This window comes from Bombina bombina, chromosome 6 (assembly GCF_027579735.1).
Source record: "Bombina bombina isolate aBomBom1 chromosome 6, aBomBom1.pri, whole genome shotgun sequence".
NCBI lineage: Eukaryota > Metazoa > Chordata > Amphibia > Anura > Bombinatoridae > Bombina > Bombina bombina.
The window spans coordinates 708537097-708553112 of record NC_069504.1 but is presented as its reverse complement, the minus strand read 5'-3'; the positions used below and the strand labels follow the sequence as shown (position 1 = coordinate 708553112).

Sequence of the window (16016 nt, the reverse complement as noted above, 5' to 3'; positions counted from 1 at the left end):
GTTTTGTCACTATCAGACTATTGGTCAAGTTGTGATTGTTGTATAACTTGCATTTACAAGTCACTGTATTTAGCAGGATTATTCTATACAACCCCTTCCCGTCTGAACAAGAAACATTTGAAATCATGCAATTGCATTTAGAAAGCTGCAGAGGCTTCAGGATAGCCAAACGGCTAGGACATTCCATGCCGTCCTAAAGCCCAGCGCAATTAGGGCGGCATGGAACGTCCTAATGGCGGGAAGGGTTTAAAACCAGATAGGAGCTGGGTTCAATTCTCAAACCAACATTAATTTGTCAACCCTTAAAATAATTATAAAGGTTCCATTAACTGTTTCAATAACCATAGTTACTCTCTTTTTCTATCTCAGGAATAATTATAAGAATTACTCTATGGAATCCCGCACCCTGTTCCGTATTCACGCAGCCCTCTCTAAACTCAAAGCTCCAGAGTCAGAAGAAAACAGTACAGATGGCGCTAGCCCCTCCTAACCGTGATCTGCTTGCTTGGAATATACACTGAAACTGAAGCCCTCAACCTGTGTTGGACATGAATAATATGCTGCATTATGTTATAAACTCACGGAGCTGTATAATATACCAGAGTATAAACTAATGATGGAGGATATCTGTATCGACAATCTGAATGCAGTTTTACAGAGATAATTTATGTATATTGATGGAAGAGTTGATCAACAGTGCTAACTTTGTAAAAGCTGAGCAATAAAGTAACAGTCTAGTCAAAATTAAACTTTCAAGATTTAGATAGGGCATGCAATTTTAACCACCGAGTGCCAACGACGGCTCTGACCCGTCGCAAGTTCTCAGTCTGGTGCCAACGCGCCATCGCTAACACTCACCCACCTTGTGGATAATCTTGGGGCTCCCACCCTGGCGATCTGGCCTGAATAGTGAGAGGCTTTGCCCGGGCTTCACGTTTTGCACGATGAGGTCACTGCGCAACTTTATTTAAAAATTAACAATGGACAATATAGGGAGATGGGGGCATGCTGCTTAGATGCCTGTATCTCAGGCATCTAAGCAGCTACAGACCCCCAAGACCCACCGTTGGAAAGGTAGTCACCTAACCTTTCCAACAGTATATCTGGGGGGGGGGAGAAAGTGTAAAAAATAAATATATATAAAAAAAAAAAGGGTTAAACAACTTTCCAATTTAATTTTATCAAATTTGCTTTTTTCTCTTGGTATTTTTTTAAAGCTAAACCTAGGTAGGCTCATATGCTAATTTCTAAGCCCTTGAAGGCCTCCTTATGTCAGTGCATTTTGACAGTTTATTCACAGCTAGACAGTGCTAGTTCATGTGTGACATATGGATAACATTGTGCTCACTCCCGTGGAGTTATTTATGGGTATGCACTGATTGGCTAAAATGCAAGTCTGTCAAAAGAACTGAGATATGGGGTCAGTCTCCAGAGGCTTAGATACAAGGTAAGCACAGTTTATAACTATTAATATAACAGTGTTGGTCATGCAAAACTGGGGAATGGGTAATAAATTGATTATTTATAAACATTTTCTAAGTAATTGTTCCTTTAAGGGTACATATTTAACCATTGAAATGTTTTGCTTTTTTTGCACAATATTTAATAAGTCAGAGCTTACTCCATTTTGAAGGTGTGCCCAATCAATGCTAAAATTACATTAAATATTAAAGGGTCATGAAACCCAAATTTTTTCTTTCATGATTTAGGTAAAACAATTTTAAACAACTTTCCAGTTTACTGCTATTATCAAATTTGTTTCATTCTCTTGGTATCATTTGTTGAAGGAGCAGCAATGCACTATGGGTTTCTAACTGAACACATGGGTAAGCCAATGACTGTGTGTGTGTGTGTGTGTGTATATATATATATATATATTTTTTTTTTTTTCTCCATATCCATTCTCTCTCTAAACCTACACACACCCTAGGTTCTTTGCTGCTGCTGAGCATACATAGATAAACCTTTCAGCAAAGGATAACAAAAAGGAAGCAAATTAAATAAGTAAATTGGAAAGTTGTTTAAAATTGTATGACGTCTAAATCATGAATGTCTAATTATGACTTTACTGTCCCTTTTAATTAATGCTGTAATTTAAAATGCCACACTGCACATTTTTACAGAAAGGCAAATTTACTGAAATTAGTATAAACCACTTGTTTTCAAACCTGTTCTCAGGCCTCCCCAACAGGCCAGGTTTTCATGATTACCTTGGATGAGAGCAGATAAAATAACCATGTTTATTATTAAGCTGATTTTATCACCTGTGCTCTAGTTCAGATATCCTCAAAATGTGACATGTTGGGGAGGCCTGAGGGCAGGTTTGCAAACCAGTGGTCTCATGATTTAAGCAAAGCCTGCCCTTAAATAAAATTTTAATTTGCATCTTATCAAAACGTTACCTCTGTCTCTTGGTATACATTGAGAGAATCTGATAATTGAAGAAAATTTGATTTTCCCCCCATAACGTAAATTGTACTGTTCATGGTGAAAGAGACCATTAAATATTAAACAGAAAAGTAATTTGTATTGTGTATGAAATAAAGATTTTTTTGTAGACTTGCTCTTCTAATCTTTGCACCCTTTTTATACTACTTGGTTATGCGAGCATATTAGGTATTGTAACTGACCTAGTATGTTAGTTGTATTAAATGCAAATCATACTGTAATAGTTTTTTCATATTTTATTTTGCAAATAAATCCAAAAACTCAGTTGCACATTAAGATTTTATATTAAACATCAATGTATAATCATTCTAAACCAGTCCCTGCTTATGCAAAAAAAAAAGTCATTTTACTATTAAATATTCCAAGAAATACATTCCTTTCACCAATACAAACTGCCACTGAAATGTGGAATCCAAAGTGTACGGCCATCCTCTTAGTGCAGAACAGAATGATAAAAAAAGTAAGGTTTCCGGATGATCTGTATTACTGAGGCAAAGACTTGTGCCTCACTTTCTGACTTCTGTACTGAACTCTCATCCCCTAAGAGATGTGTATATGCTGCATACAACATGATTTCCTGAGGTAATCAGGACAGCGTCCCTTTAAATTCTGCTTTGATAAGCAGAAAAGACCACAGTAAATTCACATACTGAATTTGTATTTTTAGGGTGTTTCTGCCTTGGTGGTGCTCACTGATTGAGGGGACGGTGTAGCTGGCACTGCTGCCAGAGATTCCTCTTTCAACTTCTTTTTCAGGGCTTTCTGTTTCTTCTTTTCCTCTTTCTCCATCTCTTTTACCAGCTCCTGGAATTTAGGGCTACGATGGTCCACATTCAGCCCAAACTTCTCTCTTGCACGTGCCAGGAGACGTTCCCTACGATCCTTCTCTTCCCGTAGTTTTTGCCTAAGCTCTTTTTTCTCTCTGCGCCAGTCTGCAACCATCTTTGGCATCTTGGCCATATTTGCAGCAATCAGACGTTCCCTAACAAAAATAGAAAGGAGTGTTAGAAAAATTGGTATTTAAAAAAAAAAAAAAAAAAAAAAACACGTTTAAAATATGTACAAAGAGCAGTCATAATAAATTAAGGTGATGTTTTCTAAGAAAAGCATGGCACTGGGAAGAGAGAATTATGATAGAAACAGATTTTAATTAACTTTCTTGGCACATGGCAACAAAGCACGATAAAAGTGACAATAAAGTCAAAAGCAAACTTTCATGATTTAGACGGACCATGCAGTTTTAAATAACTTTCCAATTTACTTAAAGTGATGGTAAATCCTAGCGTTTGTGAAACGCTAAGATTTACCATTAGAACAAATGAAGGGGACGTGCAGCCACCAATCAGCAGCTAGCTGATTTCCCGCACAGCTATTTGCTAAGAGGTGGAAACGTCACCTCTCAGCCAAAAAGCGTTGTGCCGTGGGCGGCCTGAGCAGCTCAGTGTGGCGAACGCTGTAAACAAAGGAGCTTTCAGCATGAAGTATTTTATACATCATGACTGAAAGTCCCCTTCATTTGTTCCAATGGTAAATCCTAGCGTTTCACAAACACTAGGATTTACCATCACTTTAAATTGTCTACATGTTTTTTGTTCTCTTGGTTAAAAGGCATACCTTGGTAGTCTCAAAAACAGCAATATACTACTGGGAGCTAGCTGCTGATTGGTGGCTGCATATCTTGTTATTGGCTCATCCAATGTGTTTAGCTATTCTGAATTATTATGAATTCTGAAAGAAAAATGTGGGGTTTCATGTCTACTGATAGTGCACGGCACTTTCTCCTTGGTAGCTGTATGTTCTAAATTTAAAAGGGAAAGATATGTATTCATCTTTTACTATGCACAGAAAGTAGCTGTGGTTACAAGGAACAGTAAAGCAGAATGAGTGAAGAATTTCATGGAGTGTCTGGAAAGGAGATGAAACAAAAAGAGCAGGATAAAGTTTGCCCATATTTGAGAAATAAATGGAGACCACAAAGGATGGATGAGAGAGCGGTGTGAAGCAGCAGTTATAAATAATCCCTGTGAAACTGAGAAGAAAAAGATTCCAAATGAAGGGGACTAATTTTGATAGGAACAACTCTTACAGCTGTGATTTTTTTTTTTTAAACCACAGAGCAAAAAAAAATAAAAAAAAAAAATGTACCTTTCATTTCCTTTTAAAGTGGATAGGGAACTTTAAAATGACATGCTCTGGTTCTTGCAAGCTTAATTTTGAAGCGATAGTAAATCCTACCATTTCTGAAACGCTATGATTTACCAGTACAACAAATAAAGGGGACTTTTCAGTCATGAAGTATAAAATACTAAAAGTTCCTTTATTTGTCTGTAGTGTTCGCCGTGCTGAGTGCCTCAGGCTGCCCACAGCAGAACGCTATTTTTCAGTGAGGTGACGTTTCCACCTCTTAGCCAACAGCCATGCAGGCCAGCTGGAATTATGCCAGATAGCTAGCACGCTATTGGTTAAAATCACCTCAGTGATAAAATGGAGTTCTGCCATGGGCTGCTTTAGGCGCTCAGTGTGGTGAATGCTGCAGAGAAATAAAGGAACTTTCAGCATGAAGTATTTTATACTTCATGACTGAAAGTCCCCATTATTTGTTGCATTAAAGACACTTTTAAAATCACTTCCATTTTCAAATGTTCTTTGTTCTCTTGGTATCCACTGTTGAAAGTGAATACGCACATATCCTACACTAGAAGGAGCTACTGGTAATTGGTGCCTGTATACATTTGTATTGTGTGATTGGCTAACTAAATGTATTCAGCTAGCTGCCAGTAATGAAATGCTGTTCTTTCAGCAAAGAACAGCAAGAGAATGAAGCACATGTGATTATAAAAGTAAATTTGAAAGTCGTATGTTCTATGCGAATCATGAATTCGATTGTGGGGGTTTCCTGTCCCTTTAATCAATTATATGGCTACAAGAATAAAACTATGACTAGTAAAAACACCCACAGAGTAGGTTCTGTTTCCCCCCCCCCCCCCTCTCTCTTTCAACTTGACAGCTGCTTTTATTTGAGTTTCTGTAACTAAATTTGTAACAAAGACAACAGTAATCAAAATGAAGATGTTTCACACCTAAATGACTTGACACGTTTATGGTAGAAAGAACATGAAAAAAATCACCATACATAGAAAGAATGGAGGTAAGTATACATGAGCTTGACCTCTCCGTCTCTAAAAGAATCACTGACCAGATCCAGACTGCCAAAGGACCTTCCATCACCTCAAACATACAGCAATGACTGCCCTATTTCTCCCTAGATTCACACTAACTCAGAGGACAAAGCCCTTATACTGTGGGTCAAGGCACTGCCTGTGCAATCAGATGGAGTGACCCTTAAAGTGAAGGTTAATTTTCATGTTAAAGTGCCCGGTTTAAAAAAAAAAAAAAATTATTAAAAACAAGGGCACTTTCATTCATGAAAATTGACATTTCAGCCGTTTTTTTTTTTTTATTAAATATATTTACCTTTTCTTCTTGAAGCCGCTCCAGTGCTTCAACAGCCCGCCCCAAGCCTCTAAACACTTCAGCAATGACGATTCCGGCATCCTCCAATCACGGCTTTCCCCCCCCGGGGTAATAATTACCTGAGGCAACGCCGTGATTGGAGGAAGCCGGTTTTGTCATTGCTGGGTAAGTAAATCAGGAAGCAGCAGACAGGGCATGAGAGTGAGAGAGAATTTGCTGTATGAAAGAATAGGTTCTGCTTGGGACAAACTCCAATTTTTTCTTTAATAATTCAGATAGAACATGAAATTTTAAACAACTTTCTAATTTACTTAGGTTATCAAATGTTTTCTTGTTATCCTTTGTTGAAAACCAGGAAGGTAAGTTCAGGAGTGTGCACGTGTCTACAGCACTATATGACAGCAGCTTTGCAACAATGTTGTGCATTAGCAAGAGCATTAGATGTCAGCACTATTTCCGGTCATGTAGTGCACCACCAGACAAGCGTAAGCTTCCTATCTAGATCTCTCTTCAACAAAGAATGTGAATGAAAATTTTAATAAAAAAAGTTAAACTTTTTAAAAATGGTATTCTCTATATGAATCATGAACGAAAAATGTTGGGTTTCATGTCACTAATGGTTAGGCCTTTACTCTATGATAGATAAAAATCTTCAAATGTTAAGAACTGAAAACAGTTTGCTCAGTGGGACATCAGTTTGTCCTATGACAGACATGGTCCAGCTGGTGGTGTCAAACATTCATCTATGACAGATAATGACCTAATCATTGGTTCAAACATTTACTGTATTTCAGTCAAGATCCTGCCCTTTGGGACAGATATTTCCTTTATGATAGAAAAGATTTTGTTCAAAGAATCAGGGATTTCAAGAAACTGCTCTGTGACAATAAAGGTCCTACTCAGTGAGTCAGGTATTTACCCTGTGGCAATAAAGGTCAAGCTCAGAGGCCCCCATTGTAAACCTCATTCCTCGAGGTTTACAACGAACCTCCAAGGCTGAGGCAAAAATGTATAGTGAAGATAGAGGAACTACAGTGCAGCGTGTATATGTGAACAACAACGCATACTCTGGGCTTTTACATTCTGGCAGACAAGGTCCTTCACAAAACGGGTCAGGCTTTTGAACTATGGCAGACAAGGTCCTGCTGAATGAGTCAGGTATCTGCTATGAGAAAGGCGCCTCTCTTCTCGACACCAAGACACTGACCTCGCCTCCTTTGCTCGCTGCAATTCTCGTTCCTCTGCCTCCACCTTATCCAGCATCTCGCGAAGGGTCGGGCACCATTCCTTCTCTTCTTCCTCTATCTCCCGCAGGCGCTCCTGACTCGGCCATAAACTCTCAGGCTTAACCCCTGAGGGAGACCCAAATCTTCCGTACAACTTAGCCTCATACGCTGGTCCCTTTTGCCACTCCTTGGTGCGAGGGTCTTCAGGGTCTGGCTTGTAAATTCCACCAAGGCCCCAAATCCTCGGCCTCGCATGATAACTTGCTGCCGGCCACAGCAAGGTCAGCTGTGTCCAGCAGCGCCTCATGGCGGCTGCCATCTTGAAAATTTTCTCTGCTGTCAGGATGAGGGCTTTAGAGTGTGGCGGAAGTAATTCAGATATTACAACAGGTTTAATGACTTGAGGTGACCACAGACGTGCCTGAAAAAAAAAAAATGTTATTAGCACAGCTTGCTCCAATTAAGGCATAAATAATGTGGGTTTCTAGTTTAATTAATTCGAGCTAAGGAAAGGAGGTGAGGTTTTGCAGTTGGGGAATTTATAGGTGTCCTATTTCGAGAATATGTAGTGTTTTATTAGGTTTTAAAAATAAGAGTTTAGTAATAGTACGTAGTGTTATCATTTAAAATATGTTTATCATTTTGAGTTTTACTTTGTTATTCAAAATTGTTTTATTTCAAAATGTATAAAAGAAGTCGACGCATAATAATATAAGGAAGGGGCATTGTAAAACAAATTACAGAAATATGTTTCTCAGATGTATACATCAAATAAAAATGGCAAAGTCTAAAGTATCACAAATGACTAGATATGCCATCAACAATAAAAAGTAACAAACAGATGTCCAACCACAAAATAGATCACACAGCTGTAGGTACTACTGTAGGGCCAACACCTGGGTAAAGACTAAATAAGATAGGAATGAAAATTAGGAATTAAGTTTTACTTTATTACAATTAAACTGAACCACTGATGTACCTTACACAGTTGAATGAGAAATGCAGTTTAATTAAAGTAATATGATGATAATCTTGGAAGAATTTACAAACATTTAAATACAAATCAAAATAGTTATATATTTGTGTGTGCATGTCTGCAAACAATAGTATATACAGATTTTCTTTTGTTACTTTTAAATAATAAAACGTTCTATATAGAGCAACTGACTCCTCAAATTACGGGGAAAAAATCCAACTGATACTGAGTTGGCTCAGTAACTTGGTTAGATGGTCCATCAAGTAAGATCTAAAAAGTGAATCTTAGGAAATAAACCTTAAAAGGAAAAAAAAAATAGAACAGTTTAGGTTTTGCTCCACCCTTTTTCTTTTCTATTTTTTTTTTTTTTGGTCAAGATCTGTATTTTCCAGTTGTTTCTTTAGCTCTCAGGTTGTCAATACCAACATCACTTTGAATGTGAAGTGTAAATGCAAATGATGCAGCAGACATCAGTAGTGGATATTTGAGTAAAAAAAATTAATCAGAGACATAAAAAGTGCAAAAAGAAAATGCTTTAATGTAACTGAGTTTAAAGGGATGTAACAATTGCTTATTAAATGTGCATTTCAATTTTAAATAGAAGCATTTTAGCAATATACTTCCATTAGCAAAAATGCTTCTAGTAGAAGTTATTGTGTCAGATGCATATGCACATATGCTACGTGTGACTAGTCACTAGAAGAGGATCAGAATTCAAACACCATACTTGCTCAGAGCAATAGTAGTGACTTGTATGACACAAATTAAGTATTTGCTGACCCAATACACACTACACCATACTCTCTGTGAAGTTCTGGTGTTTGCTTAGTAATGCATGAGACACTCAGCATATGTATGTATGCTGCTGAGAAAGTAATAACTTTTACTGTAAGCATTTTTGCTAATGGAAGAATATTGGAGAGATGCTTCTATTCAAAATTGAAATGCATCAATGCACACTTATGTTTTGACCATTGTGTTGCTTTAACCCCTTAGTGACCAGAGCACTTTTCCATTTGTTGACCGTTTGGGACCAAGGCTATTTTTACATTTCTGCGGTGTTTGTGTTTAGCTGTAATTTTCCTCTTACTCATTTACTGTACCCACACATATTATATACTGTTTTTTCTCGCCATTAAATGGACTTTCTAAAGATGCCATTATTTTCATCATAATTTATAATTTACTATTAAAAAAATTATAAAATATGAGGAAAAAATGGAAAAAAAACAATTTTTTCAAACTTTGACCCCCAAAATATGTTGCACATCTACAACCACCAAAAAAGACCCATGCTAAATAGTTTCTAAATTTTGTCCTGAGTTTAGAAATACCCAATGTTTACATGTTCTTTGCTTTTTTTTGCAAGTTATAGGGCACTAAATAAAAGTAGCACTTTGCTATTTCCAAACCACTTTTTTTCAAAATTAGCGCTAGTTACATTGGGACACTGATATCTGTCAGGAATCCCTGAATATCCTTTAACATGTGTATATATATATTTTTAGAAGACATCCCAAAGTATTGATCTAGGCCCATTTTGGTATATTTCATGCCACCATTTCACCGCCAAATGCGATCAAATAAAAAAAAAAAATGTTCACTTTTTCACAAATTTTTTCACAAACTTTAGGTTTCTCACTGAAATTATTTACAAACAGCTTGTGCAATTATTGCACATATGGTTTTAAATGCTTCTCTGGGATCCCCTTTGTTCATAAATAGCAGACATATATGGCTTTTACGTTGCTTTTGGTAATTAGAAGGCCGCTAAATGCCACTGCGCACCACAAGTGTATTATGCGCAGCAGTGAAGGGGTTAATTAGGAAGCCTGTAGGGAGCTTGTAGGGTTAATTTTAGCTTTAGTATAATGTAGTAAACAACCCCAAGTATTGATCTAGGCCCATTTTGGTATATTTCATGCCACCATTTCACCGCCAAATGCGATCAAATTAAAAAAAACTTTAAATATTTCACAATTTTAGGTTTCTCACTGAAATTATTTACAAACAGCTTGTGCAATTATGGCACAAATTGTTGTAAATGCTTCTCTGGTATCCCCTTTGTTCAGAAATAGCAGACATATATGGCTTTGGTGTTGCTTTTTGGTAGTTAGAAGGTCGCTAAATGCTGCTGCGCATCACACGTATATTATGTCTAGCAGTGAAGGAGTTAATTAGGTAGCTTGTAGGGAGCTTGCAGGGTTAATTTTAGCTTTGGTGTAGAGATCAGCCTCCCACCTGACACATCCCACCCCCTGATCCCTCCCAAACAGTTCCATTCCCTCCCCCACCCCACAATTGTCCCCGCCATCTTAAGTACTGGCAGAAAGTTTTTTGGGGGGGTTTTAGTTTTTTTTTTTTTTTTTAAAAATAATTATTCTGCTGTGTAGGACCCCCCTTAGCCCCCAACCTCCCTGATCCCCCCCCTCTGCCTTTATTGGGTACCATATTGGGTACTGGCAGCTGTCTGCCAGTACCCAGTTTTAAAAATAATAATGTATTTTTATTTTTTTATTTTATTAAATATTTTATTTATTTCTGTAGTGTAGCTGCCCCCCCCCCTCAACATCCAACCCCCCACCCTCTCCCAGATGCCTTTATTTTAAAATCCCACCCTCCCCAGTCCTCTCTCCCACCCTCCAGATCTACAGCATATTGATGCTGTTTTTATAGAGCTCTCGTGCACGCGCGCAAGTGCACGGCTCTCGTGCACGCGCGTGCATGGCTCTCGTGCACGCGCCCGTGTACGTGCGCACCCGCACTAGATCCCTCCTCCACCAATGACTGCCCACCCGCCTCCCTGGATGAGCTCCCACCCACCAACGATAACGGCCATTGATAGCCGATGCAGAGAGGGCCACAGTGGCTCTCTCTGCATCGGATGGCTAAAAACAGTTATTGCAGGATGCCTCAATATTGAGGCATCACTGCAATAACATGAAAGCAGCTGGAAGCTATCAGGATCGCTTCCACTGCTTTCAAAGACCAACGACGTATGGGGTACGTCCTTGGTCATTAACTGCATTTTTTTGCAGGACGTACCCCATACGTCGTTGGTCATTAAGGGGTTAACCCCTTAAAGGGACACGAAACCCATATTTTTTTTCTTTCATGATTTAGAAAGAGCATGCAATTTTAAACAACTTTCAAATTTACTTGTATTATCTAATATGCTTCATTCTCTTTATATCCCTTGCTGAAAAGCATATCTAGATAGGCTCAGTAACTGTTGATTGCTGGCTGCACATAGATGCCTTGTGTGATTTGCTCTCCCATGTGCATTGCTATTTCTTCAACAAAGAATTTTTGATGAATGGACCAAATTACATAAAATAAGTAAATTGGAAAGTTGTTTAAAATTGTATCCTCTATCTGAATCGCAAAAGAAATGTTTTGGGTTTAAAGGGACAGTCAACACCAGAATTTTTGTTGTTTAAAAAGAAAGATAATCCCTTTATTACCCATTCCCCAGTTTTGCATATTCAACACAGTTATAATACATGTTTTACCTCTGTAATTATCTTGTATCTAAGCCTCTGCTGACTGCCCCCTTATTTCAGTAATTTTGACAGACATGCAGTTTAGCCAATCAGTGCTCAGTCCTAGGTCACTTTACGTGCATGAGCTCAATGTTATCTATATGAAACATGTGAACTAATGCCCTCCTAGTGGTCAAAATGTATTCAGATTAGAGGCAGTCTTCAAGGTCTAAGAAATTAGCATATTAACCTCCTAGGTTTAGCTTTCAACTAAGAATACCAAGAGAACAAAGCAAAATTGGTGATAAAAGTAAATTGGGAAGTTGTTTAAAATTGCATGCCCTATTTAAATCATGAAAGTTTTTTTTGGACTTGACTGTCCCTTTAATGTCCCTTTAAGGACTGGGAATTTTAGAGAAAAACTTGTCCGACAGACCAGATAATTTTTGCTATCACTCAATTTTAACAGAAATAGAGCCTTGTTTTTTTTTTTATTTAGTAGATAACCCAAGGTATTGATCTAGGCCCATTCTGGTATATTTCACGCAATCGTTACTCCGCCAAATGCGATCATATTAAAAAATAAATAAATTAAAAAAAAAAAAAAAAGGGTTTCTCACTGAAATTATTTACACACAACTATAGCAGTCAAAATTGTTATAAAAGCCTCTCTGTGATCCCTTTTGTTCAGAGATAGCAGACATACATGGCTTTGCCCTTCTTTTTTTTATTTTATTTTTATTAGAAAGCCACTAAATATAGCTGCGCACCATACTTCTGAAATTCCTGGCGGTGAATGGGGTTAATAAAGTAGATTGTACGTTTAATTTTAGCTGTAATGTAAAGATTACCCTCCCAAACAGCTCTTTACCCACCCTCATCCCCCACTGGTCACCACCCCAACTGATTGTTACTAACCCCCCCCCCACACACACACACTCATGCACTCATTTTCTGTAGTGCAGCAACCCATCCTTCCCTCTCCCTTCCATTTCTTTTCTGTAGCATAGGGCCCCTCCCTCCCACACCAACCGCCGGCCACAACAGAGATCATTACAGACAGTGACACAGACCGTGCCACTATCAGTTACAATCTGGCAATCTACCTTCATATGGTAATGGGTGCATGAGCACTGCTTCCTTACCATATGGTTTCTGGCTGCATTCTTAGCTGTCAAGGCAGAAGGTAGGAGGTAGCTACTAAGTCAACAGGGTACGCTGGTAGCTATGTCCAGGTGGCTTAAGGGGATTAAAAGCGATAAAATCTCCAAAAATGTATTTTGTGATTCAGATAGTGTACAATTTTTTTTTGTCTGTTTCCAATTTACTTTGTTCTCTTGGTATCCTTTGTGGAAAATCAGATAGAAATGTGTAGGGGCGTGCAAGTGTCTGGAGCAATATTAGATATTTGCAAGAACAGCAGGTGACAGTGGAGTTTCCTGTCATGTACTGCTACATAGCTGTTCATGTATATACATATATACACACACAACCAATTTTATGATATATTTATAAAGAATATCTGTGTATTTTTACAGTGCCTCACTTTTTTTTTTTTTTTTTTTTTTTTTTTGGTCTGCTGAGCAATTACTGACTGACCTTTGTGTTAGTAGACCACCTGTTAATTGTATAAACACAATGCCAGCAAGTATCAATGTGTGCGTGTGTGTTGTTTTTTTTTTTTTTTTTTTTTTTTTTTTAATATTTCACTCAAATAGGGTGCTAATCTGAAACAAGTCAGCAATAAATGGCGCTAGTTACGCCCACCATGACCCGATCACATTCTGGAAGCGCTGTTGGCTTCAGTACAGCCAAGCGGCTACGACGTTCCATGCTGTCCTAATGGCATTAAAAGGTTAAATAACTCCCTGAGCGTTATATGGCCCACATGAACTAGCAGTCTCCTATGAAAAGCGAATAAAAAGCATGTGATAAGAGGCTGTCTGTAGTGGCTTAGAAACAGACAGAAATTTAGATGTTTAAATGTCAAGAGTGTATTAAAGGGACAGTCTACACCAGAACTGTTTTTGTTTAAAAAGATAGATAATCCCTTTATTACCCATTCCCCAGTTTTGCACAACCAGTACAGTTATATTAATATGTTTTACCACTGTGATTAGCTGGTATCTAAGCCCCTGGAGACTGCCTCCTTATCTCAGTGCTTTTGACAGACATACAGTTTAGCCAATCAGTGCAGACTCCTAAATAACCCCACTGGAGTGAGCACAATGGTATCTATATGACACACATGAACTAGTACTGTCTAACTGTGAAAATCTTTCAAAATGCTCTGAGCTAAGAGGCGGTTTTCAACGGTTTAGAAATCATTTTGAGCCTACCTAGGTTTAGCTTTTCAAAAATACCACCAAGGGAACAAAGAAAATTTAATGATAAAAGTCATTTGGAAAGTTGTTTAAAATTACATGTCCTATCTGAATCATGAAAGTTTAATTTTGACTAGATTGTCCCTTTTAATATAACAATGTTGGTTGTGCAAAGCTGGTTAATGGGTAGTGAAGGCATTATCTATCTTTTTAAACAATAACATTTTTAGTGTTGACTATCTCTTTAAAGGGACGTCAAGTCAAAACTAAACTTTCATGATTCAGATAGGGCATGCAATTTTTAACAATTTTGCAACTTATTGTATCATCACATTTGCTTTGTTGGTATTCTTTGTTAAAAGCTAAACCTAGGTAGGCTCATAAACTGATTTCTAAGCCGTTGAAGGCCGCCTCTTATCTCAGTGCATTTTATTGTCTTTTCACAGCTAGACAGTGCCAGCTGATTTTTTTTATAGATAACAGTGCTCACTCCCGTGGAGTTATTTATGACTCAGCACTGACTAAAATTCAAGTCTGCCCAAAGCACTGAGATAAGGGGCAGTCTGCAGAGGCTTAGATACAAGGTAATCACAGAGGTAAAAAGTATATTAATATAACAGTGTTGGTTATGCAAAACTTAGGACCAGGTAATAAAGGGATTATCTATCTTTTTAAACAATACATTTTTCAAGTAGACTGTCCCTTTTAAGATCTAAACGTTTCTCTGTGTTAATTGCTTTTTTTGTAATTTCTATTAGAGGCCAGCATTTTGTTATGTGCACTATAGTGTATAGCTGGGGATTTGACAAACAGACGTGTACTGTTATATGAAATTTTAAACTATTCTGTAGATTTAAAAAAAAAAAAAAAAGCATAAGCAGCAGTCTCATTGTAAAAATATTTTGTGATTGTGACTAAAGCTATACAGTCTACTCCAGAATTTGTATTAAAAAGATAGATAAGCCCTTTATTAACCATTCCCCAGATTTGCATATGATTACCGTGTATCTCTGTGATTACCGTGTATCTAAGCCTCTGCACAGTGCCCCCTTATCTCAGTTCTTTTGACAAACTTAAGTTTTAGCCAATCAGTGCGGACTCATAAATAACTCCACGGGGAGTGAGCACAGTGTTATCTATATGGCACACATGAACTAGCACTGTCTATCTGGAAAAACTGTCAAATGCACTAAGATAAATCAGCCTTCAAGGGCTTAGAAATTAGCATATGAGCCTACCTAGGTTTAGTTTTCAACTAAGAATACAGAGAGAACAAAGCAAATTTGATGATAAAAGTAAATTGGAAAGTTTTTAAAATTACATGCCCTATCTGAATCATGGAAGTTTAATTTAGACTAGACTGTCCCTTTTTAAAAAGACAGATCATTGTAAAATATAGCATTTTAGTACTTAGGTAACAACCACTACATTTGGTATTCAATATAAAAGACATACGTTGCAGATTTTGGAGCCTGGTCGATAACAAAGGTAGTGATTTGCACATTTTTATTTCATATTGATCCATGGTGTGCTCTGAAGAACAGCCCTCAAATAGTGTGTCTCGCTATCTGATAGTGTGATTTGGCATCTCCTAGTATTCCCATTGTATCCAACTGCAGCATCTGTTTCATTACCTGCAACCACAAAACTACAATGAAATTGTAACTACTTAAAGGGACACTGAACCCAATTGAAAAAGAAGGCATCTAACCTAAGGAGCCAGCCAACTTTTGGTTCAGACCCTGGACAGCACTTGTTTATTGGTGGATTAACTTATCCACCAATCAGCAAGAACAACTCAGGTTGTTCACCAAAAATGGGCCGGCTTCTAAACTTACATTCTTGCTTTTCAAATAAAGATACCAAGAGAATGAAAAAAGTTATAATAGGAGTAAATTAGAAAGTTGCTTAAAATTGCATGCTCTATCTGAATCGCAAAAGAAAACAATTGGGTTCAGTGTCCCTTTAATAAACACAGTTAACTTGAAGGCGACATGGTAAATTCACTAATAGATACTCCAGCCTCTCCAGTTTCTATGTTTAAAGAACTAAAGTAATTCAAGTGGCATTAAACACTCTTTAGATT

The 16016-nt window shown here is 37.6% G+C and overlaps 2 protein-coding genes across 3 annotated transcripts in view; one reads left to right on the top strand and one right to left on the bottom strand.

The window, feature by feature from the left end:
* The window catches only part of LOC128663510 (tetratricopeptide repeat protein 39A), a 224509-nt gene extending 221947 nt beyond the window's left edge, over positions 1-2562 (top strand). For both annotated transcript variants that reach the window (XM_053717871.1, XM_053717872.1), the window contains one exon: positions 370-2562. In XM_053717871.1, the coding sequence (XP_053573846.1) occupies positions 370-490 (121 nt within the window). In that variant the 3' untranslated portion in view covers positions 491-2562. The remainder of the gene's footprint in view (positions 1-369) is intronic.
* Positions 2563-2669: 107 nt separating this feature from the next.
* GADD45GIP1 (GADD45G interacting protein 1) lies at positions 2670-7516 on the bottom strand. Its single transcript, XM_053717874.1, has 2 exons — positions 7130-7516; positions 2670-3430 (listed from the first exon to the last, which is right to left on the bottom strand). Exons 1-2 carry the CDS (start codon positions 7465-7467, stop codon positions 3112-3114), a joined length of 657 nt encoding a protein of 218 aa, XP_053573849.1. The 5' UTR covers positions 7468-7516; the 3' UTR covers positions 2670-3111.
* Positions 7517-16016: the final 8500 nt, after the last annotated feature.

Bases quoted from the DNA above. Each gene is read 5' to 3' on its own strand.
- GADD45GIP1 (XM_053717874.1), bottom strand. From the start codon at position 7,467: ATGGCAGCCGCCATGAGGCGCTGCTGGACACAGCTGACCTTGCTGTGG. The intron at 3,431-7,129 runs GTCAGTGTCTTG...TATTTTTGTTAG, and splicing joins CAGCGAGCAAAGGAGGCGAG to GGAACGTCTGATTGCTGCAA.